Source organism: Poecilia reticulata, linkage group LG9 (genome assembly GCF_000633615.1).
Source record: "Poecilia reticulata strain Guanapo linkage group LG9, Guppy_female_1.0+MT, whole genome shotgun sequence".
NCBI lineage: Eukaryota > Metazoa > Chordata > Actinopteri > Cyprinodontiformes > Poeciliidae > Poecilia > Poecilia reticulata.
The window spans coordinates 23,025,911-23,050,261 of NC_024339.1; the positions used below are offsets into that span (position 1 = coordinate 23,025,911).

Genomic DNA, 24,351 nt, shown 5'->3' on the forward strand with positions numbered 1-24,351 from the left:
TAATTTTTATTTATCTATTTCCATTTAATTAATTTCCCTTTGGGATTAATAAAGTATTTTTGAATTTTGAATAACTCTGGATTTTATTTTGTGTCAATTAATATCAAATCAACACTCCTCATCCATTGTGCTGGAATGTATGTAATGACCATCTGTGTTAAGAGTTTAATTAGCATTTAGGCTTATTTATGTTAGAAAATCAAACTTCAGATCAACTTCAGTCACTCCTACGGAGTTCCACAAGGTTCTGTTTTTGGTCCTAATTTCATTTGCGCTTCGTTTACTTCCCTCAGATAATTTTTTATGGTTGTTCAGTGATCTCCAATCATGTAAACACTGATGATATTCAGCTTTTCACCAATTTAAAAACCCAATGTGTCTTGACATTTGCAGTCAAACAGTTTGAAATGTATACTACTACTGAGGTTGTTGAAACATTTTGTACACTTGAAAACTTAAGTTCTTTGGCAAATCTTTATGGTAATTTATCAATTTAGCCGTATATCAGACATGTCATTAATTCCAGTTTTCATCAGCTAAGCAATGTTGGTAACTTAATGGTTATTACATCCAATAATGCACAATAATTCATGTTTGTATTTCCTCTTATGTGTTTTTCTGTGACTGGGATTGTACTTACCTCAGAAAAAATTCATCTGCAGCTTGTCCAATGCCCAAATTGCAGGTGCAGAGTTGTTTGAGCTGCCATGCCACTCCTTTCTGATCACTCTGCAAGTGCTCCCTCTTCAACACAGAATACAGGTTTGGACTTTTAAAGCCCTGCATGGTGATGAGCCTCTTTAGGTTTCTGATCTTCTTCATCCGTATGTCACCACCAGGGCCCAGAGGTCGACTCATCAAGGCCTGTTATCTGACCTTAAATCAAGACTTAAAACAAAGTCTGACAGAACCTTTGAATCTGTGAGGCTCCTTTCTCTTTCACTTTTGTTCTGTGGACCCAGTGGACTTTTTCACAACAGAAATTAGTCTTTGCTGGCCTTTAGATAGCCTTGTGTCTTATTGGATTTAACTTCACTGCTTTTTGTCTTTTTGTTAATGTCATTTTATTTTAGCTTTACATATTTTATCTTTAAAGTTTGTTTGTTGCAAAGCACCTTGTGGTTTACAGATTTACTAAAGTCTTTTCTAAATTGAGCCATAACGTTACATTCTCAGTGTGGAAATGGATCTTTAGCATCTCTGCGAACAAAGTTTAGCGCGCTCTACTAGTTCAAGCTTGCTTAAGATGATGTCACTGTTGCTCAGTCAGTCTTAAGTCCTGACTTTGACTTGGCCACTCCAATTTGTCTGGTTATGTTTTTGAGCTGTACAGGTAGACTTGTCATTCTTCCTTTGATTATTGTCCTGCTACATAGCCTTAGTGCACTAAAGCTAAAGAATGGATTTCTGTACATTCTCCTTCAGGATGATCTGGTAGAGGACAGAATTCATGTTTCCATCAATGACAGCAAATCGTCCAGTTCCTGAAGCAGAAACACAACCCCAGAAGGTCGTCACCATCTTTTACAGTTGTTATGATATTCTGTTTCTGTTTTCGTGTTATTTCAGTCACAACAAAGCAAGCACCTTGTAAAAAGCTCCAAAGATCTTGTGGATTATCCAGATTAGGATGTGTAAAATGGGTCTTTCTGTTATTTTTGCTCAAGTGAGAGTTTTTACCTCCGATCTCTGCTGTGGATATTGGAAATGTTTGCCCTATCTATTCTTCACTGCTTTAGTTGTTGTTCTAGTTTCCCCTGTGATCTCCTTCATTTAATTCAATAATTGTTTTTATTTAACATGATTTGTTAAATAGAGATCACAGATCTTTGTTGTCAGGGACGTTTGACCAAGATAGATGCTGTCTGCTAGCATGCCCCAAACTGTATCTTTTTCTTGTTCTGCTAGATTTTAATTGATTTCCCCAAAAAACGTTATGGTTTTAGAGTCCAGATCTGGTTCATTTATTGTCGCATCAGTGCTAAAAAGCAAGTAAACGTTTGGTCGTGAAAACCTTTAAGTTTCAGCTTTGCTAGCGTCGGCCCACACTCTCTTAAGTAGAAAGGTAGCAAACATTTTGTTCATGCATAATTAAAGGTCAACAGTGTGATGCAAAACAGAAATTGAGAGGAAGACCGTGTTTATGCTAATAACTTGTCAGACAGTGAGGCCAGCGACTTTCTGACACCATGTATAAATAATGAGACAAGATCAGGGGAAAGCAGTGGGTACAGGGCCAAACAACGCTGCCTCTGGCTAACAATAGGCGCTGACAGCAGGCTGACTGAGTGCTCTAAAATCCGCCTGCATGCTGGTGGCATGTCTGAGTGGATTTGTTTGTTTATTGATGTTTGTGTTTGTTTCACAGCAGTAGTCTTGTTTGGCCTGTTAGCAAACAAGTTTGTACACGAGTAGCAGCGAGCCGGTGAGACTGAGGATCGGCGAGCGACTGAAGCGCAGAAGACGTGGAAGCTCCCAGGTGTTGCTGCGTGTACTGGCAATAAGACTCGGCCTTTATGATTTCTGATCACAGGGAAAACAGTGTGGTAGAACTTTAAGAAAGTGAAAAATGCTGCTTTAATAACAATAATGATATTTAATGTAGGAGAAAACATTTTCCAATTCTGTTATGTGAAAACTTCAAACTAAACTGTAACAGGATTAGACCAAAACAAAATGCAATATAAATAATAAAATGGATGAAAGATAAAGTTATGATGAGTTTAATGGAGGGGTAGAAATCAATTTGCCAAGATTTGAACCGCTCACAGATTACTGATCAGTCAAACCCACCAAAACACGGTCATCCATCTAAAAACTGTCAGGTTGTTCAGACAAGGAGAGCATTAATTAATCAACATTCAATATTTGTCTTTATCCTGTTGTTACGTTCCCATTTTTAAATCTAATGAGTCTATTATCCTTTAACAAACCGAGACAGGTAAAATATAAATGGATAAAATACAATAAGTGCAATATTTGAAATATTTGTTGGGGGGCCCCCTCCTGTCTTGAGCACAAACATGATGACATTGGCAAAGGCCTGTTAAAAACTGGGGGACGTCGAGGCCTCCGGCGGTCAAACATGGACAGAGGCCATGTGAAGACTTGCTACTGATATCATTATTCTATGTCCAGTCTAGACGGAGCCCGTGAAGTCAGGGTGGGCCGTGTGTAATCTCTTGATTTTGTGTGTATGTGTGCGTACACGTCCTATTGTCATGCTGGCTGCTTGTCTTTGTGTCCAGTAGAGCGTATGTTTGTGTCTTTGTGTGCAGGATTAGCGTGCGTCTCCAGTCCTCTGGCTGTAATCGGACAGGACACTGGCTCCATGATGGCTTGAAACCCCCAACACCACCCACTGAGGGAACTCCTCCGTCTCTTTTTTTACCCCGTCATGCGTGCTTGGCTGCGACTTTGGCAGTATGTTAGGAGTTAAAACAATTATTCTAGCTAGATTCTTGCTAGCTAGCTGTTACTTCTTTTATTTTGGCTTGACCGAGAGCAAAACATTTTTTTTTTTTGCTCTGTGCTTTTAAAAAACAACTTGTTTTGTTGAGCAGCTCTGTAAAGCGAGAGTGTAATTCTGAAGAGAGACGCTGCGGCAGCTCCATCAGGGTGATAGTTTGGAGGTTTTAGATAAACAGCCTTCGCTGATCAGGTTAGCCCGAGCCCTCTGACCCTGGACCAGCCAGTCTGCTGTTAGTTTGACCCCCAACCTCCCCTTTTGTCTTTGAGACTCAACGCCCAAGCGCACACACCCACCAACACACACCCCTACTTTGCCTATTATCTTTGACAGCCCTTACGCTCATATTAAGATCTACTTCAGTGATTTCAGGGCTGTTTCAGCCATAAACTCTCATTTAGGGGAAATTAGCTTGGGCTAGAGTCTTGTTACTATACAGTCCTTAACAGCATTAAGCCTTTATTGTGGCTTTTAAATACCAACAAGGATGGATCGTACCATTCAAATAAAACTCCAGCATCCTACTCCGTTATACCACATGTAATAGCCACACACTTATTGTTTTACATTATTGTATTGCCATTGTGCTGTCCTCTGAGTGCCACACTGATTCTAATTACAGATACACACATGCTTAAAAAGGGGTTTATGCTCACGTCCACTCAGACGAGATCAGATGAGGAGGGCAGCAATCTCTCAACTAAGTTTATTATGGACATTAAACTATAAATCTCAGTCTCAGGTACAGTCTCTGGCTGAAGTATTCGCATTTCCTAAACATTTGTACATTTTGTCAGCAACACTTCAGTGGATCTTCATGGGAGTGAATGTGATTGACCAACACAAAGAAGCTTGTAGTTAATAAATGGAAACAAAATGAGACATGCAAAAAAGTGTGGCATTCATTTGTATTCAACCCTAATGATTCTGATACACTGGCATAAAATTCTGTGCAATAAATTGAATTAGAAAGTCTCCTATTTAGCATAAAAGATTATCTGTGTGTTAATGCCCAGCTGCTCTGTGAAGGCCTCAGAGATTTGCAACAAAAACACTGGTGAACAACTTGATGACCTCATTGAACATCAAGGAATGCAGCAGACAGGTCAGGAAAAAAGCGGTGGAGAAGCTGAAAACAAAATTGGGTTGTAAAAAAAAAAACAAAGCCCTGAGCTTTGAACGTCTCAGAGCTCAGATCAATCCATCATCTGAAAGTGGAAAGAGTAAGAGGTACAACTACAAACCTTCCAAGACATCTCCATCCAGAGGGCCATGACAGCCTCTGGAGCAGCTGTAGAGATCCACAGCTCAGGTGGAAGATTCTGTTCATTATGCATCCCACAAAATCTTGACTTTTACTCAAGACTGGGAAGAAAAAGTAATTCTTGAAAGAGACACGGAGGAAGGTGCTGTAGCCAGATGAGATAAGCGTTAAACTTTATGATCAAAATGCAAGAGCTACTAACGCTGTCCATGAACCTGGGAATGGTAGAGGTAGCCTCATGCTGTAGGTATGTTTCTCTTTGGCAGACAGAGGAGGATGAAAAGACAGAGGGAGCTAAATACAGAAAAATCTTGGAAAAATCTTTTATGAGCTGAAATGGTTTGACAGTGAGGTGGAGGTTCCTCTTCCAGAGAATCTGTCTTCAATCATTTGGACTGACTTTAAGATATTTTACAAAGATAAATGAGCAACAATTTCTGTGTTTGAAAGCTGACAGAGCGATACATCAAAACAGTTGCAGCAATAAGAGGGAGTTTTACAAACTATTAACTCAGGTAGACGGGATAGAAAAGCATGACAAAGTTTTACAAATAAATGAATAAATAAATAAAACACGTCTTTCCTCACCTTCACAACTGTGCACTAATTTATGTTGGTCTATCGCATAAAACCCCAACAAAGGACAGTGAAGTTTGAGATTGTGTTGTGAAATGTAAAAAAAAAGGAAAACTTTGACCTTATAAAAGGTGTGAAAAGCGTTAATCAAACTTTCTTGAACACAAATTCTAGTCTGTTACTGTCAGGCGGCAATCGGAGAAAAAAAGAAGCTTCTTCTCCTTTTCCCCTGTCCGGTGACCGATCGCCATCAGAACGATGGAGACCAACCATAATCATCTTTTCCAATTACGCTCCATCTCAGAGCACTTATTCCACACAAAATGACATCACTAATGCTAAACACCACGCAAATGCCTTTAGGAAGGGAGGCCAATTTATACATTCAAACAAATACCTCAGACTGTAATGAAAATAGCTTTTTATAAGTCCGTAATATCTTTTTCAAAGCACTCATGTAAGAGAAATTGCTCTGCACAAATAATTCAGTTTACAGCCTGTCTAGTCTGATACAAAGCTTCAGCTCAAGCAACTGGCAATTCTGTTACAAACCACAGCAGCTGAGAAGATCTGGGCACATAACTAGTGTATTGCTGCAGAATAAGAAGGGATAGTAGTAGTTGTATGTGCAGGAGTGGTGCAGAGGAGATGGGACTAATGATAAACACCACTTAGGCTCTTTGATCACACAGCTTCATCCATCTACTCTCCGACCAGCATGTCTGAGAAAGTCCTCCACCGACTGATTGAGGTCCCGCACTCCTACGCAGTCCACAGAGTCTGTGTTTAATATTAGTCCCACTTCAACCCCAGCACTTTACTCACTCCTTCCCCTTTTTTTTTCCAAAAACATGTCAGAAGGTCCTGTTGCTGAACATGCAAGCATGAAGAAATGCATTTTCACATGTGGAAACTTGTGGAATTTGGCTCTCTCTCCCCCTTCTGGTCTGAGTCCGCCTGGAGACAAAGGGTTAAGGAGGAACAGAGCCTCTGAAGAGGTGCCTGCTTAACCCCTGACCCTATGGTGTATGTGATGGAGACAGGAAAAAGAAAGAGACGTAAAAAGGGTGAGAGAAATAGAGGGCCAACAACTTCTGAAACGTGACCAACTCTGTGAGAGCTGCGGCAACATGTTGATAGAAAAACCAACACATGGGAATCTGAACGGGAGTTTCTTTGTCCTGTGTGTTGCTTTGCGACGGACCCCCTTCCCTCTCAGGGCAGCAGGTTGTCAGAGAGACGGTCCAGCTGGTGGAGAGCGAGACGCCAAACAACCTGTCAGAGATAAAGAGAAGGACAACGAGGTATGCACGGCACATCCAGAACCCTCTAAGGGTTTCCTGCAGAGTAACCTCTCAGCAGGAAACACATTCAACACAACACAGCTTTGCTGCTTATCAGCTCCTTCATATTCATACATGCATTTGAGCTGATAAAGAGAGCGGCACTCAAAAGAGTTTCCACTGCAGAGACGTTGGACGGGCTTTAAATAACCCACCGATAACGTTGAACGCCACGTGAAAGAGGAACGTACAACCAGTCGACTCGCTCTTGAAAAATTTATTCAATTTCTGTTTATAAATCTGTATTTTTTTTTCTCTCCAATAAAACATGTTGTTTTCTTCAGTTTCCACAACTATTTATCAACACTTTGGGATGGAGAGTAAAACTGGAGATAAAACCTCAAAACTTTTTCCACAAGTTAACAACAAGCAAACTTTACAAACCTGGAGCAATAAATACTATTAACAGCAACAACGCTAAAAAAAAAAAAAACACTCTAAAACATCTCATTTTCAGTCACACATGCACATACACGCACGCAGACACACAGACACACTCACCGGCCACTTTATTAGGTACACTGCGCTAATAGAAGATTAGACATGGCTTTCTTTTGGCTTCAGATCTCCCATAATTGTTTGTGACAAAGATTCAACAGGGTGTCAGGAACATTCCTCAGACATTTTGGGTAGATGGCCTGCACTTCATCAAGTCCAGAGGACTCCAAAGCTCTTCACACTACATTCAGTCATTCACCAATTCATTCACAGACCGATGGTGCATTGTAGCCACAGCTGCCCTGGGGAAGATTGACAGAAGTGAGGCTGCCATGCACCCGAACCAATGAGCCTTCCCCAAGGACACAAGGTTACAATTGCCCACCATTTATCCTACAGTGGCAGAACAAAGTCCTACCACTGTCACTGCCTTTGCCAAACTGAGATGATTTGAGCTCAACGTGGATATTATCTAGCTGCAGGTTGCCATAAAGGGAAGAACATGATCAGCAACATCATTTGGGTAGGCTGCAGTTGGCATTATGAGGCCCAAAAGACAAGACAATGTTCCCAACACCACCATGCCCCCACCGGCAGCCTCAATTTCAACTTTAGATACTTAAAGGCTAATTCACTATTTTTATTTGTAAACGGAACTGAACAAGTGTACCAAATAAAGTGGCAGATGGGTGTGCAAACACATATTAAGGAATGATGAGGCTGTTGTCATGTTAGAGCACCTTATAATAGGTTACTGCATGTTAAAACACCCGGTCAGAGAAATGAAAACTGCTTCAGGACACAAACATAAAACCAAGCTTTCTGTCAGGGAAAGGATACGAATGTTTACAGTGAGCTACAAGGGAAACGTACCGAAATCTAATCAAAGCAAATGTTGGAATAATTGTGTGTGAATAGGGCGGAGACCAATTCAGATCAAAAGCAAAGCATTTTCATATGCAGAGCATCATTTTTTTTTCTTCTTTTCTTCTGCTGAGCAATCCTCACGTGTCAGAAATCAGCATTAGATTCATGAATAATTCACAAGCAAACAAAAAAGGGCTCACACACACGCGCACACGCTCACACACACACACACACACGCACACACACACACACACACACACACACACATGTATAAACCTCTTCGGTCAGCTGAGCATAAATATAAGCTTGGTGTTCATTTGCTGCTACTCTCTGAACAGAGGATGCTGATTGGTCAGTTGGGGGGTGACTGAGAGGACACCAGTGACAGCTGCGTGACGCTGACTTGTGCATTTACCCAGAATGCAATGGAAGCAGTGTTTACAGGTCTTTCAGCCTGTAGCACGATCTAAACAAAGTGTTTATCTCTGCAAAGGGGAGCCTGCAGCCATCGCTGGCTGTCTCATTGGAAATTAAACTCTGAGCATCCTTTAGCCGAGCTGACACTGGGTTTGCATGTACACTCGCACACATTTGGACAACGCAGTGCCTTTTCTCCTTCACCGAGACTGAGCACGGAGCAGCACTTTGCTCCACTAACAAGAGAGACAAGTCCGCCCTGGGCTGTGTTGTGATAACTGAGATTACATTGGTGGATAAATGTTGCTGTCTGACTGACAGTGTGCACAACTCACATCCTTCACCATGCATAAAGTAGCAGATGTTGAGAGAGAAACAGCCAAGTGCCATTCAGGGGGTCTGGCCTTAAGAAATAAATCACAGTGCAAATGTTAGAACGAGCTTCAAATAGACGCAAAGATAACAATATCACTGATCACCAGGCTGCCTGGAAGAGGCTACATTTCACTAATGTCCGTAATGTTAGGTCCTTAATAATTTGCTGCTCCTTCTAGCAGAGAGGAGGAACATGACTTACACAGCACAACGTCACAGAATTCACAACAACTTTACAAAAAGTATCTCAGTTCGTTCAGTGCAGCATCTCTAAGGAGAGCAGGGAGTTTATGGTGAATCTGTCTTTATGGTTCGGTTAGGAGGCTGCACTCCATTCTGGGACTCCACACCTGATGTGTGTGTGGGTGTCTAGCGTGTGATAGAGAGGCGGCGACAGGTTGGGCGTGTAGCGGGGAAACTCTCTGAGCGGAGAGCCGAGCTGTCTGCTGGGAACACTCTGGGAGCTCTGCGATCGAGGTCCGGAGCTCTGGCTCTGGTAGGGATCGTGTGGGATGTGCTCTCCCAGCGACGGAGAGCTCTGATGGGCCAGCGCACTCAGTCTAGAGCCCTGGGGGCTGGAGCTGTAGGGGGGATGAGGAGTGTAAGGTGGGTAGGGTTCCACGGGGGTCATGGCGGTAGGGAGCGGGCAGGTGTACGACCAGGATGTGCAGTTGAATTCATCCATTCTGGGCTCTGAGCCGGCAAACATGCATGCCTGACGCTGTCCCATGTCTGAGCTGTAGGGGGAGTCAGTGAGACCAAGAGTGGGAAGGTTTGACAAACCGGGTGGAGGAGCGGGATAGGAGGAGGGGTGGTAGTAGGACTCCTCCTCGCTTAGTGAACCACCAGTGAAGGGTTTCTTGTATGGAGGCTGGTGGTTCCTTGGAGAGCAGTTCTCCTCTGCTGCAGAGAGAAAGAGAAAATATCGGCTCCATTCAGCATTTAGGACACAGAGGATGAACATCAGGACTCCTGACGTAAAGCTGCAGTATGTAACTTTTAGAAAATATATGGTTTTTAAAAAATATATTTATTAAAACTGTCACCATGTTGTGACAGTGTGGAGACAGATAGTGTGTGAAAATATCAAGCACCTCCACCTATTTTCTATAAAAGCTACATTCTCCAGCTCTAAGCTGCTGAGCCGAAAATAATTATTGCACAGCAGATAGATTTTATGGTTTGGCAGATTTAGGATAATTACATTAAGGGCCATGAGTCAAAAAGATAAATCCATTCTGTTGGAAACATTCACCAAAATGTTTCCAACTTGTTGTCAAAAGTGCAAACATGATGTTATTTCATAGGTGTAACCAACTGTGTATAGCATGTACTTCTATACAGAAAAACTGTTTTACCACATTAATTGGCATCATTTTAAAGAGTCAGACAGTATTATTAAAAAATGCCTTAAGCACTGTCTCATACTGGGAAAAAAAAGAAAGAAAATTCCAGCCTTTAATCTGTGTCCATTTATTGAGAGGTGGAAAAATTGATGGTAGGAAATAGTTTTTCACAAAACCACCAGCGCCACAACCTCAGTTTGCCAACAGGGCTGTGCTCCTAACCAACCTGGGGTGTTTGGTACTGCTAGGCTTGATTCAAAACACACAGTTACACTTAAAGTCCTAATAGAGCTTAGCAAACTTTACATGTTTATGTTTGTGATGGTAGGATCCAGAAACCTTTTTCCTGCCATTATGTGCCCAGGTTTTGCTGTGAAGGCTTGCTAAACCCAGGATGCTTCTCTCTGTAGTCAGTCTCCATATGTGAGCTCTAAAGATGTCTCTCTTCCCTCGTCATGGTGCTCACTGTGTGTGGTGCCAAGATAAACCTGGCTCCTCATTTAGCTTATTAGCTGGTGGCAAAAAGAATTGAGCTTCTGATGTGTGTCACCAGGTATTTGTTCCCCAGGGAAACACAAAAACATGACTTGATTGTTTACTCTAAGTAGTTAAATGTTTGAAGAAACTCTGATCACCTTTGAAAAAGTGTAAATGTAAAAAAATGGCCTGGATACATTTAAATAAGCAGATTTTGTGGGCATCAACCTTCTGAATCTAAAATATTTTCCCCAAATGAACAAAGCTACTAAAATTAAAAGTGCATTTTTCAAAACTTTTTGTGTGAAATTACACCACTGTAGTAACAGATGAAAGACTATTTACACGCCTTTCAATGGGAACTGTGACAGCTAGCTAAAACTAAATGAATGGATTCAAAGTCTGAATTCAAACTGAAATTATTCACATATCATTGAAAGAATGAGAGGATCTCATTTTTTTAAACCAAATATGCGGTCTACTGAAGCGGTCTCTAATTTTCTTTTTTTTTTTACTGCTCTTGATTATAATGTCTGAGTATCCATCGAGAGCGCAAATGGGTTCACATGAAAATAACTTATTTATTTATTCATTCAGCTGCTGTCCTTGTAAATCTGATGCTAATTAGATTTGCAGACACTAAGTAAGGGGAAGGAATGGGGCAAATTAATATAAATCTGTTTGTCAGCTATATTTGTGCGTCTTTGTTAATCACTGATCTGCGTTCAGATGCAGTTTAAAAAAAAAACTGAATAAAAAGACTGACCTGATCATTAAAAATAAGGAATACTAGATGATGTAATTTTCTCATATTTAGCTTTATAAATTATCAGGCCTTTCTGTGAAAACTGTAGTGCAAACGTCGCACCCACCTTTCCTCTTGCTGTAGCTGTAGCCCTGCAGCTGCTGGCCGGGCTGCAGGTGTGGGTGAGGATGGGCGTAGTGAACAGGCGGGGCGCTCAGCAGCTCCTGAGGACTGCCGCAGCTCAAACCGTTCTCGCAACTGAAAGGGGACCCGATGGCGTCAGGGGACCCCCGGAGACCTCGGCCCTCCCCACTGAAGGGACTCCCAGCAGAGCAGGCTTTCTGTCGGACAGTACTGCGAGGAACGACGGGGTAATCTTTACTGCAAGATTAAAAGAAGAGGGGGACTCTGGGATTAGATGCATTTGTTCTTATAACATTTGATTTTCTTTGTTAATACGTCCGTTTTGTTGTTATTTTCTCTCCGTCCCATTCAGTCGTTCCACAACCTTTCAGCTGTGATTTTTTCCCCCCCCTGCACTCGCTGCCCTCTGTGTGAACTCTGCGGTATGTAGGAGACAGCAGGCCACATCTCCCTGACTCCTGCTCACACACACACACACTCTATGCACGCACATACACAGGCTCAGCCAATGCTCTTGTGAGATAATTCACCGCTCTAAAAATAAACATCCATCCATGTGTCACTTCAGATAGACTCTCCTCTCCTCAACAACACGAAAACATGGGTGCTGCAACTCCCTCCCTCGCCCCTTTACAGGGTTTTCTTCTCCCTCCGATCAGTAACAGCTCACTAAAGTCTCTGAAATATCTATGCGACTCGAACAGAGATTAGCTCGGCACACAATCTCACACCGTGCAGGGCCGTCGTCAGCCAATCAGCAGCGACAGGCCTACTAGACCTGCAGCAATGTGATGTCATACGTTTATCAGTCCAGTGTTTTCACTGGCCGTTTAGTCAAGAGTTCAACCTTCAGGTGACAAAAGCTCGAACCTTTTCAAACCACTTGGCTATGCCATATGCATGCAGTCACAACATGCACAGCATCACCTATGACTTAATATGGACGAAGATAGGAACAGAAAATGGATTTAACTCTTTCAAATGCCTACAAACATGCAGAAGCGAAAGCAAATCGTGAACACTCACCCTTGCAGCTTGGCCATGCGATGCAGCTCATTGTCGTCACTGCCTCTGAAGCCCTTGGCAAACGGATTATTTTCTATCTTCAACTGCGTGATCTGAGTGCGGAAAGCCAAGAGCATAAGTGTTCAAATAGGACGGAAGTCAAAGAAGGCAGACAAAACACAGTGTTGTGGATTCACACAAACCTAAACATGCGTCCCTAACGGCTGTGATTGAAACTTTAAGCAGCTCGGTTTGAGCTCCGGACAACCAAGCATTCCTCGGCCGCTGGTGCTCAGAGTGCAGCGTCCTCGCCAGCTGACCGGCTGACGCAGAATAAACTGTTTACCCAAACAGTCACTGGGCTTTTAGAGGTCCGAAGCTCGGAGCTTTGAAGTCGAGGCTTCAGATTTTTCTTGGTGATGTCATGAAAGTAAACCTTCTGCGCTTTGAAGGATTTCTTTTGGCTACGGAGCAACTTCAGCAGGACAAGTGGGCCAGAGATCAGGTCCAAACAAACTTTGAAGTGCTGAAAAGACTGATGGTCGCTGCCAAGGTTTAGCCGCAGCAGCTCTGATTTCTGCACTGGAACATAAAATATTATTACACGCTGCTTGGTGTGAGTGCCTTAATTAGCTCGAAATTATTCTGATTTTCTCAACTGCTTATATATTAAATAAAAACTTTAAATAATAAATAAATAAATACAAATAAATAATGAAACTTAAAAAAATCCATTTTAATCAAATTGAAGTAAAAGTAACAAAGTTTATGCACAACAAAACATTTGTAGCTAACATTAGTAAACAGCGTCATTTATAAATCACATTTTTACAATTGTTTATAAATAAATTATAACTATATCTGCTGGATAAAGGTTATAAATAATTTCTTATCCTTTTCTTATTTTTTTTTTAAATAATTGACCAATTGACTTGCATTGAACCATCCAATAAAGATAATCAAATTTAACATTGACTGAATTAAGACAACATTTACTGTAAATTGGCAGCTTAACTGAACTGAATTTTGATTGTTTTTTTTTGTTTTGTTTTTTTATTAGAACTGCATTATCTATTCATTAAAAATGACATACTAAATTATGAGATTAAATTAAAGTTTTAATAAAAAATAATAATAATGATGTAAGAAATAATATTGGAAAGTTCATTTTTATTGCTATCAAGTTTAATGTTTTTTTTTCCCCTTTCTTTTTTGTGCGAAAGTGAAAACAGATCAAAGTGAGTCTTTATGAAAATGTATCGACCCTGTGGCTCAAAGCTTCAGCAATCTGTCTTTAGTAGGTGTCAGAAAAACTGAAGGACTCAAGATCAAGGGAAAGAAACAGCTCATAAGAGACCAGCACTCACATGAACACGCACACACACACACACACACACACACACACACACACACACACACACACACACACACACACACACACACACNGCGCACACGCGCGCACACACGCAAACACACGCACACACCTACATGCACACACACACACACGCACACACACACACACACACACACACACACACGCACACACACACACACACACACACACACACTCAGCTGACTGACTCAGAGGGATTTATGTTCACAAGGAAACACTAATTAAACTTAGAGAATGCACTTCGTGATACAACACCAGATTTTATCTAAACACCAGTTATAATGTTTGCTATAACTGGTGATGTTTGGGAAAGGCCTACCTTGTGGTTTTGATAAGATGTCACGGCAATGAAGGCGGTTTCTGGGAACACATGGGTGCAGAAAGCCGTGTTCTTTGAGCCGAAGCCGTTGTTTTCATCCGCTTTGACAATGTGGAGACGAGGTTGGTATTTGTGCATGGAGTTGAGTATTATCTGCACGGGATGAAAGGAGAAAATGATACCGACGGACCCGGTATCCTTCCAGCAGATGCTGGTGGTTGGACAGACTTTATTGAGATTGAACCCATATGGTCGAGATTCTGTAGTTTTTCAGATTTCTTTGTTCCTGTTGATGATTCAAATACAACATTTGTGGTCGGATCAAAGCGACAAACGCTAAGAAGACCAAGTGATTTTTTATTTCTTGTAACAAACATCATCTTAATCATTCGTGTAGTGATTTTAACTGTTGACACTTATCCATTATATTGTGATAGACTACATTCAAATCACATATTCCCTTCAAATACTTTCTATTTTACTGGATTAATATAATTTGTATTATTGCATACACAGATAAATTCAAAACTAGTCTGTGTATTCAGATTTTAGCAAACTTTTCAGGCTATGCATCCTAAAAAGGTTTTTCACAGATTATTTAAATCTGTTTTTGAAACAATAATCTGTAATGTCAAACTATAGTAACACTGAATTAAGTAGTCCAAACTATTTCCAGAACACTAACCACCACTCTTTAAGTAATTAATTAGATCAGTCTTTCTGTGTACAGGAACCTTTTGTTTATCCACAGGGTTTAATATTTCCACTGGTAACATCCATGAGCTAATGGACTCTGGATTCATTGAAACCATTATCCCTAATGGGAATACTGGAAATGAATGTTTTTAAAAAAAAATGTCATAATGTAAAAAAAAAAAGAAAGAAAGAAAGAAAGAAAGAAAGAAAGAAAGAAAGAAAGAAAGAAAGAAAGAAAGAAAGAAAGAAAGAAAGAAAGAAAGAAAGAAAGAGAGAGAGAGAGAGAGCGCTTGATGTGGCCTATTATGTGCTGTTTTCTTTGTACATTAAGAACAGACATATATTTTAAATAGAGATTCTAATTAACTAATTTGGTCAACAAAATAACGTTAATTAAATAGTTGATTCTTTTTTATATACGCAGTTATCTTTCAAGCAAAGTTTGTTTATTTTATCCCCTTTAAATGTCTGTCTTTAAATGATCGAGAGCAGCTTGTGGACGGACAGGAGGACAGCTGACTCACGTGTCCGAAGGGGTCCAGGTGGTTGTTGGTGAGTTTGAGCTTCTGGAAGGAGACAAGCTGGCGGCTCCAGTGCGCTCCGGTAGCGGGAGAGTCCGGGTGGACGTAGAGCCTGCCGGGCATCGCGGGCTCCGCTTTGCCCGTTACAGACCTGAATGGTTCCAAAAATGAAAATAAATAAATTAATTTAAAAAAAAATCCACCCATCAGATAGAAAAATGACCCCAGAGAGTGAGACTCGGGCTGTTGCAGTGATTTGCCGAGCGCCCCGTGGCGCAGTCGGCCTCGGCTGCCTCCGGCGGGAGGAGGCCTGCGTTGACCGGAGCTTTAATTAGACTCAAATAAAGAGCCGCGTTTTGTTGTTTCGACATATGTTTAAAGTGTAAAATAAAATGTTCTTTTTACGGGATATAGCTCCATTCAAGTGCTACAATAAAAATACTAAAGTGAAAAAGTAAAGTATTCTGCATTTAGTGTCCTACTAATTTTAGGCCTTCAGACTTGAGGTTTGTTGAAGATAAATGCCCAAAAGAAGAAAAGGAGGTCACGTTTTATATTTTCTTTTAACACTGATTTTACACTTAGATATTTTAAATTTAATATATCCCAAAATATGTTTTGGGTATTAGCCAATTTTTATTTATTTATTTATTTATTTATTTATTTATTTATTTATTTATTTATTTATTTATTTATTTATTTATTTATTTTTTAAGCATGTAAGTTTTTAAATGCATCCTAGTTAATGAAGAAAATTATTTTTAAACATGAGAATTACACAGAGGTGGTGGCTTAGTTGTCTGTTATTGTCACATGTTGTGCAGCAGAGAACAATTAGGTTGTTATGTTTAAATATGTTGTATTTATCTGGATTTAACTTCTAATGTTCAAGTTAAATGAGTTAGCGTGCTAGTAACTTTGACTCTTACTGCAAATCTGAGGCAATTACTGCTAAGCAGACTTTAGCCGTGGTTGTCAGGGAAGCTTTGGCTTACAATCTTGTTAGAATACATTTCGAATTCAAGAATACTTTACTGATTCCAGAGAGAAATTAAATGTTGTTGTAGGATCGCCTGTAGCAGTCTGTGTTACAATATACAGAAGCCTCTAACTGAAGACCCTCTGTGGTTGTAAAACAGTCCAAAGGTGGTCTGTAATTTTCTTAATTTTTTTGAAGAATCCTTGTATTCATAATCATAACCAGAGCAGAACCAGCCTTCTTGATCGGGTTGCTGAACATTTTTAAGTCCCTGGTTCTGATGCTGCCACCCCAACAGTAACATTCTCAACAACAGATTTATAGAAGATGTGCAGCATCTTTCTGCAAACCTTAACGAACCTAAGCTGCTTCAGCCAGCTCGGTCTCTTCTTGTTGCAACTCCAGGCCAGCCTGATGTCTGAGTGAACCCCAAAATATTTATATTCCTCTGTCACCTCCACTTCTTTTTCCATGTTGGAAATAGATTTTGACCTAATCTTGCTTCTCTTGAAATCCACAACCATCTCCTTTGTTTTGTTCACGTTCAAGATAAGATGATTGTTTTCACATCGTGCCAAAAAAAAATCTCTGTATACTCAGCGTCTTGACCATGTCTGATACCCCCAACGACTGAAGAGTCATCTGAGCATTTCTGCAGATGACTGGACTCAAGCACTGCAGTGCTAAAGTAAACTTGAAGCAATCTGAGCCCCTTAGTCCAGAATTAGTGGTAGCAAGCATTTAAAATATCATCTTGTTTAAAGAAACTGGACATTTTGCATCAAGCATCAGTTTGTTTAGTGACTATAGTGCTAAAGTTAAACTTGCTAGCATAGCAACATGCTGAGCTATTTAACTGTGCAGCAAGCAGTTGATGCCAGTGAGCAGCCGATCGCAGCTGTGGCTGTCAGGGAAAAGTTTAACATGCCACCATAATAAAATAGATTAATAATATGTGCATCTGGCTTTATGAGTTAAGTGATAATGCTAATGCTAAACTCAAACTCAGCAGAATGTTAGCAAGCTGGACTCTTAGCCCCCAGGCAGTCGCTGCTAATGAACCACAAATCCAAGCCGTGGCTAAGAAGCAAAGGTTTAGCATTGCATACTGTCATGACAAATTTAAACATTTGCATCCAGCTTTAAATAGTTACGCCTCTTTATTAGGAGGCAAATGAACAATGCAGCATAGCTTGTAAAGTGTGTTTTAGTCACGATGCTGGCCAAGGCAAAACAGAAGGGACCCATAGGGACGATAGTTATATATAACAGTTGTCTGTGTGCTCTAATTGATTTGATTGATTGATTGACCTAACCCCAAGAATGGATGGAGGATTCTAGATTGAGAATTTTAAAATATTGATCGTTACTATATTAAGTTTATTTTCTCAGCATTTCTTCTTTTATTGCCAGGGGTCAGACAGATTGTTTAGCCTAGGGTTTGTGCGACAGCATGCGTCTTTTGCATTTCGTTGGCACCGACTCTTTATGGGAGTTTGTCCAGTTGCTCTTGGAAGCCTGTCTTGATGGTTCCTCAATCTCTATTTACAACTGACATGACTTGAGTTTGTTTTCCCCATGTGCCCGACTGCTAAGATCTGTGAACTTTGCTATTTGCTGCCTCTTTCTTCAAAATGTTATTGTCATCTGATATATATTCATCAAGTAAGTAATTCATTCTGTTGTTCTTGTCATGGAGCACAATGTCTGCTCAGTTCACAGAAATGGTACAATCTCTAGGGACGGTAATGTCCCACATGAGGACATAAGACTCATTGTCAGTCATTTTCTCAGTCCTGTTCTGGAACCACTTGTCACTTGAACCTACAACCACACCCTCTCACAATAATTCAGGTAACTCTCAATCTTGTGTCTTTATTTTTCAGCCTTTATGATTAATAGTCTCCTCTGCTTCCCCCCCACACTGCATGTGCTGCTGACCTGCAGGCTCATCACATTCTATTGGTGACAGCGAGTTTTAAATGCTTGGTCCTGCAATCCACAACCATGAGTAAATAATAATAATAATAATAATAATAATAATAATAATAATAATAATAATAATAATAATAATAATAATAATAATAATATATTAATAAAAATTATTATTATTATTATTATTATTATTATTATTATTATTATTATTATTATTATTATTTATTATTATTATTATTATTATTATTATTATTATTATTATTATTATTATTATTATTATTATTATTGTGACATTTGGCTAATATTGCCTGTTGTGTCTAAACATTAAATGTAAGAGCACGAACCTAATTAATTTATGTAAATTAACTGATGTTATAGCAAAACTGCCGTTCAATAATTAATGGAATGTTGTGGAATAAGAACAACTTACAAGACTGAAATAAATGTAACTATCTTTGACTAAATGTTTATAGAAATATTGATTAAAATCAATTGTAGTTATTTAATAAGATTTAAACAAATCTCTCTTTTGTTCCTGTTAAAAATAAAACTTAACATAAACTAAGCCAATTTAGAGACATTCATAACACCAAACGAAAAAAAGAAGAAGAAAAAAACCCAGTTAAACTATGGATAAAACAATTCCACTTCTTCTTTCTTTTTTAAACCGCAAGTTTTACAAACGTTTCCAGAGAAAGCAAAAAAAGCAAGCTTGATGTGGCTTACACATCGGGAAACAGAAACCTCATCCTAAAGCTGTCTCCCAATCAGGCCTCGGGGTTGTACAGCACAAGGATAAAAAAAAAACCCCAACAACAAACATTTAGACATCTTTTACGAGCACTTTATATGTCAGCAAGTTTATCCACAGTCGCTCCTCCTGTCTTATTCTCAAAAGGAAAGCTTATTTTTGGCGTTGTGGGGTGGCAGCAGCGCACTGATGAATCTCATTAGAGTCAGTGGTCCGTTCGGGTTTTAGCCTCAGCACAAGCTGAATGAGAGACTTTAATCCGGTCTGTGCCGTCTGTCCGCTCCGTGAACCCGTCATATTCTGATGTAACCGGCGGGCAGACACACACACACAGAGAGGGAGAAACATGGGGAAGTAGGCCAGCCGCAGCCCGCGTAAGGACCCGACCTTTACGCAGCGCGGAGGAAGGGTCGAGTGGAGGGTAGAAACTCGGATCATCTCGGTTCAAACCACCACTTGTTTTGAAAGTCCGAATTATAAAGAATAAAACAGAAAAAAATATATATATTGTGTTTCAAATTATGGGCCTCATTTGAAATTAATACAACCAGTTGTTGTTTTTTTCAAGCTCCAAAAACATCACTAAACTATAGCCTATACTGTTGCGTAGTAAAGGGATGCAATTGACAAACCATTTATTGTCTGCAAATTTGTAGCGATGGTCATCTCCGGGCACGATGTCCATTAGGAGTATATACTTGGTCTTTGGATTGAGTCCTGTGACTTTGACCTTGTAGCTGGGGAACATTCTCCTGCAGGGGAAACGTGGAAAAAAACAAAACAAGAAATAACATTGCATTTCTAGCATAATAAAAATAAATGATATAAACAATGTGACGTTGCAAACTAAAACGGACGGAAAAGTAGGCTGCATAAATTCCTTCCCGCTCTCCTGAGACGAAACGTCCCTTGGGGCCCTCTGTGACATGCGTATTCCAGACCTTATTTTGTTAGAATGATTCATAACATTTTTTTTTATGTATAACACGCAGCGTTTTTGTTTGGTTCTTTTTTTCTTCTTCTTCTTCTGGAGATCCAGGCGTTGAGGTAATGGACATATTGCATACAACAAAGTAATGCCTCCTACCTTCCAGCTTTCGTGATGATCATTTCAGTTCCCACTTCGTCAAACTTGGTCCAAAGTTCCCTGTCATGAAGGACAACTTTGATCCCCTCCATTCCCTACGGCGGAAACACAAACACTGCTTTATAAAATAATATTAATAATATTAATAAAAAAAATTCTAGGAAAACAAAGCGACATTTGTCCTTCAGATTTGTGAAATCAAATAGCTCCAAATTAGTTGCATTTTTGCGAACTTAATCTGTTGGATTCAATAAAAATGATTAAAACGCAAAATCAGACGTTACGTTCAAAAATGCTCCGTACGCGTTAACATTTTAATTGGCATATTAAACACAAGTCTACTGAATAAGCGGCAGTTAGTAGTGATAAATATTTCATATTTACATCAGGGTCTGCAGCAGAGGCCGCTACCTGCTGGCTGGAAGCTGTCTGCGGTGAAGCAGCTGCTGATTTTAAAGTGAAGCTGAGATTTTCCTGTTTGCTCTCCTTTGGAGAGTCCAGACAGTCCGAGTCCGGGCGATCTGCAAGGCCGAACTGGTCCCCTCCGTTCGCCATGACCCACTGGACAAACACACACACACACACACACACACACACACACACACACACACACACACACACACACACACACACACACGCACACACACACACACACAGAGCAATAAAATGTCGATTCGGATTTTAAAGATCACCGCTGCGTGTTCAGTGAAGATGAAGATTCACAAAGTGACACACACACATAAACAAAATATCAAGCAATTTAGGCATACTTTGTAATGTGTAAAACACCCAGTTAATAACGATGGGAGAAAAAAAAAAGTAAATAATGCAAATAATGAAATAAACTGTATTAGAGATGCGTGCGGTGGCTGAAAGTCAGACGCCACATTGATTTAATGATGCACTAATAATCAGATTCTAGTAAATTATTAAGTGTTACATTAGATTACAGCGGCTCACTGTGAGTTACACCAATCCAATAAACTAATCACAAGCTTCACTTAAAATTAGATTATATATGTAGTTTGAACTTTTGCACCCACTTCGAGGAAATGGGAACATTTCTGTATATTTCCCATCGTTTATCTAAAACGCCGTCAAACAGTGTTTTAGTCACAACCTGACCTGTTTAACTGTCTGATTAAATTACCTGATAGTTTGCTAACTGCACCGTTAAGCTCATAATTTATTTGAAATCCCCCAAAAGGAGAACTGCCCAACAAATAAATGCGTTCACCGTTTTGAGTCAAACTTTAAAAGTGCTTCAGGAAACATATAATCTCAAATTGTCTTGCCTGTGTTTGTATTTTAGGTGGTCTCTCTGGGGGCCCTTCACCTCAGTTCCCTGCTCCCTGTAGAAAACACGCTCATCCTTTTCCTGCGATCAGCGTGCACGCATTTTATTTGCGTGTTTTTAATTTTTTTTTTTCTTATATTATTATTCCCAACAGATTTCTTCTTGGAAACGCAGACGAGGAAATGTTGCGCCGCTCTTTCTCCAGGAAAAAATTAAAACAAAATAAAATCCACCACTCCTGTGGCTTATTTGTGTCTGTTCTCGGTCCTCTGTCCGTCTCTTCGCGCACGAACCGTGGCTCCTCTTCCACGCAGTCCCCGGTGCATCCACCGATGAGCTGCTGTGATTTCCTTTTTGTTTTGCTTCGCTCTCCTCCTTGTAATCCACTCTGACCCGGCAGCGGCAGCGGCTCTTGATCTGAGACCCCTCTCCAAGACCCTTCATTACAAATGGAGTAATGTCCGCCTTACATTTCGTGCCCTGCCCCCTCATGCAGCCCTGCTCCGCCATAGGTCTGCGTGGTGATTCGTTACCCACCAAATGATCCACGGCTGTGATCCTGACCGGTGACGCACGCACACACACACACACACACACACACAAAGCACGAGAGAAATCCCATACTACAGTGTTTCTACTGGAATCATCCTCAATCATCCCCATTTTACACACAGGTTCCTCTTATTCTGCTATCTGTTGGTTTTGACTTCTCTGCTCTGACAAAAGAAGCGAGCGCGTTTTCTGCTTGGAAAAAAAAATAAAAATAAAAATCTGGCTCACAGATTCCAGCTCTTCTGCTCATTAGGAATGTTTTATCTTTTGAAAAACATCAGGCCACATTAAGCAGAGCCAGACGGATGCATAAACGACATATGCAGCTACAAACCACAAAGGGGCCAAAAAACTCTCAAGATTTTATACAACACACAGAACCCCCAAAAATGTCAAATTTGTTCCTTAATAGAAATAATAAGAAAAGACGAGTTTTGAGAAACTCATTTTAAATATTTCAAGCTATGTGAAATGTTAAATAATTTGTTTAAAGACCTGGAAAATGTACATTATATTATACAGAAATCTTCATTTCTTGTTCTTTGGGACGCACTTTTTCTGACTATTTGCAATCTGGCTTGTATAGGTGTTGCAAAGGTCTGGTTTGGTTATTGATAAAAATCAGTTCAAACAACTGGGAATTGTATTTTATGATCCATATGAGTCCATGGCTTTACCTGGAATTATCCCGCTTAAAATCTGTATGGGAACTTAATCAGGAATCATTGCATAAATCACCTGCAGACATTCTGAACTCTGGTCAGCTCATGTATATATATTTCTATATGTAAATACTGGCCAAGATGTAATCATTTTAAAAACAATGACGTCAGAGGCTCATCTGGCCCCAAGCACATCAGATGTGACATCGGCAAGCTTTAACTGGCTTCTGCTGTTGTGTTGGTGTCTTTCAATGACAAGGTCAAGTACGAACTTAGCAATAGTTACAAAAAACTGTTTGGGTTTTCATTCTTAAAAACTATTCAAAGTAGAAATTTTATTCAGATTTTCCTAGTTTGAAGCAGATGTGCATCTAACAATCACATATGCATAAGAGACACTTCCAAGGTTAGGGCTCTCGCTCAGGGGCAAGGGGCGCCCACATCATCCTAAATCCAACCCTGGTTTGATAGTTGTCTTTTTCAGTTTGATATTCAACCAGCTTAATATTTTCTGCTGCCTGTGTTTGAGCTGCGGAAAAACTCATACTAATTGTTAATTTATCTGCCCTTTCTTCATAACTGAATCAAATGTTTACTAAAACTTTGTTAGTGGTGACTATAGAGGACGGATTGTTCAGGATGGGCTCCCAAATTAATTTCTGCTCAGGGACCCATACATTTGTCCACCCCTGTCAATAGGAGCAGCAGAAGGGAGTGTGGTGTTATTTTTATTTATTTTTATTTTTTTATTGTTTTCACCATTTTGGAGCCAAATCTAATCCAGCACAGCCTACTGTTCAGGACTTTATCAGGGTATTATGTGATGCATGTGCCATATTGAAGAATAATACACAAACGTAGATTAATTATACCCTCCAAAGATCACATAAATGAAATGCGGAAAGGGAGAAGATATCTGGTTATGGTAGATTATAAATTCAGCCCTTTAGCAGCAGCAGTGGCTGGACGCGGGTGCGCATCACTTTGACTGGATTATTGCAGATCCTGATAACCGCAGGCACCCAGAGTTGAAAGTTGAAGCGGTCACTGGGAGGTCACGCCGGATTCCTCCGTTTCACGCAGCTCTAAAGCGATCACGCTTACTTCTGTCTTTCTTTTTTTTTTCGTTTATCTGAAGTGGCTGGTTAATAAACACGCTTCAATTAATAATTTACTCAAAAATGAAATGATGCTGTCCACATTGCAGCACGATGACACGCTGGCAGGTTGCCTTAAATAGGCAGCTGGCGTATATCGATCTATTAAGTTTGTTTGTACTGTAATGACGAAACATGAGACAAGGCTACTTAACACTTAAATATGTGATGAATAAAAGAAGCGGAGATATTGGGTCAAAATGACGCGCGTAAAATCTGTCTTTACGCACAATCGTTTTCCTTTTTTTTTTTTTTTTGTCCTTTGTAACCCCCAATCTGTTACAAAAAAAAATCACTACAGCATTACATACCGTGTACAAGCAGATAACGATCCCCGCTGAATGATCTCAGTTACCGCAGCTCGGCGCACAGCTCCTTCAGCAAAGCGCGACAAGCGGCTGCTTCAGAGAGCGCGCCGCCGCTCCGAGACTCTTGACTGGCTCTCCGTGTCCTCTGTGCCCGGGAGCGCGTGCACAACCATCCGTGCGCGTTCCTGTAAGATCAGATCCGAGAAGTTCGAGCTGCTGACATATATA

General features: G+C 40.3%; 1 protein-coding gene across 5 annotated transcripts in view; it reads right to left on the minus strand.

Annotated features, from left to right (window-relative positions):
- Window positions 1-6,854: 6,854 nt before the first annotated feature.
- The window catches only part of tbx5b (T-box transcription factor 5b), an 18,808-nt gene continuing 1,311 nt past the window's right edge, over window positions 6,855-24,351 (minus strand). The window contains exons 2-10 of one of the 5 annotated variants that reach the window (XM_008418766.1): window positions 24,127-24,308; window positions 20,532-20,708; window positions 20,148-20,242; window positions 19,693-19,812; window positions 15,399-15,546; window positions 14,179-14,331; window positions 12,488-12,579; window positions 11,445-11,698; window positions 6,855-9,652 (exon numbers count right to left, since the gene is read on the minus strand). In XM_008418766.1, coding sequence (XP_008416988.1) covers window positions 9,066-9,652; window positions 11,445-11,698; window positions 12,488-12,579; window positions 14,179-14,331; window positions 15,399-15,546; window positions 19,693-19,812; window positions 20,148-20,242; window positions 20,532-20,702 — 1,620 coding nt within the window. In that variant the 5' untranslated portion in view covers window positions 20,703-20,708; window positions 24,127-24,308 and the 3' untranslated portion in view covers window positions 6,855-9,065. Of the gene's footprint in view, window positions 9,653-11,444; window positions 11,699-12,487; window positions 12,580-14,178; window positions 14,332-15,398; window positions 15,547-19,692; window positions 19,813-20,147; window positions 20,243-20,531; window positions 20,709-21,442; window positions 21,945-24,126; window positions 24,309-24,351 lie in introns of those variants that run through there. The other 4 variants (XM_008418769.1, XM_008418768.1, XM_008418767.1 and 1 more) reach the window with 4 other exon arrangements.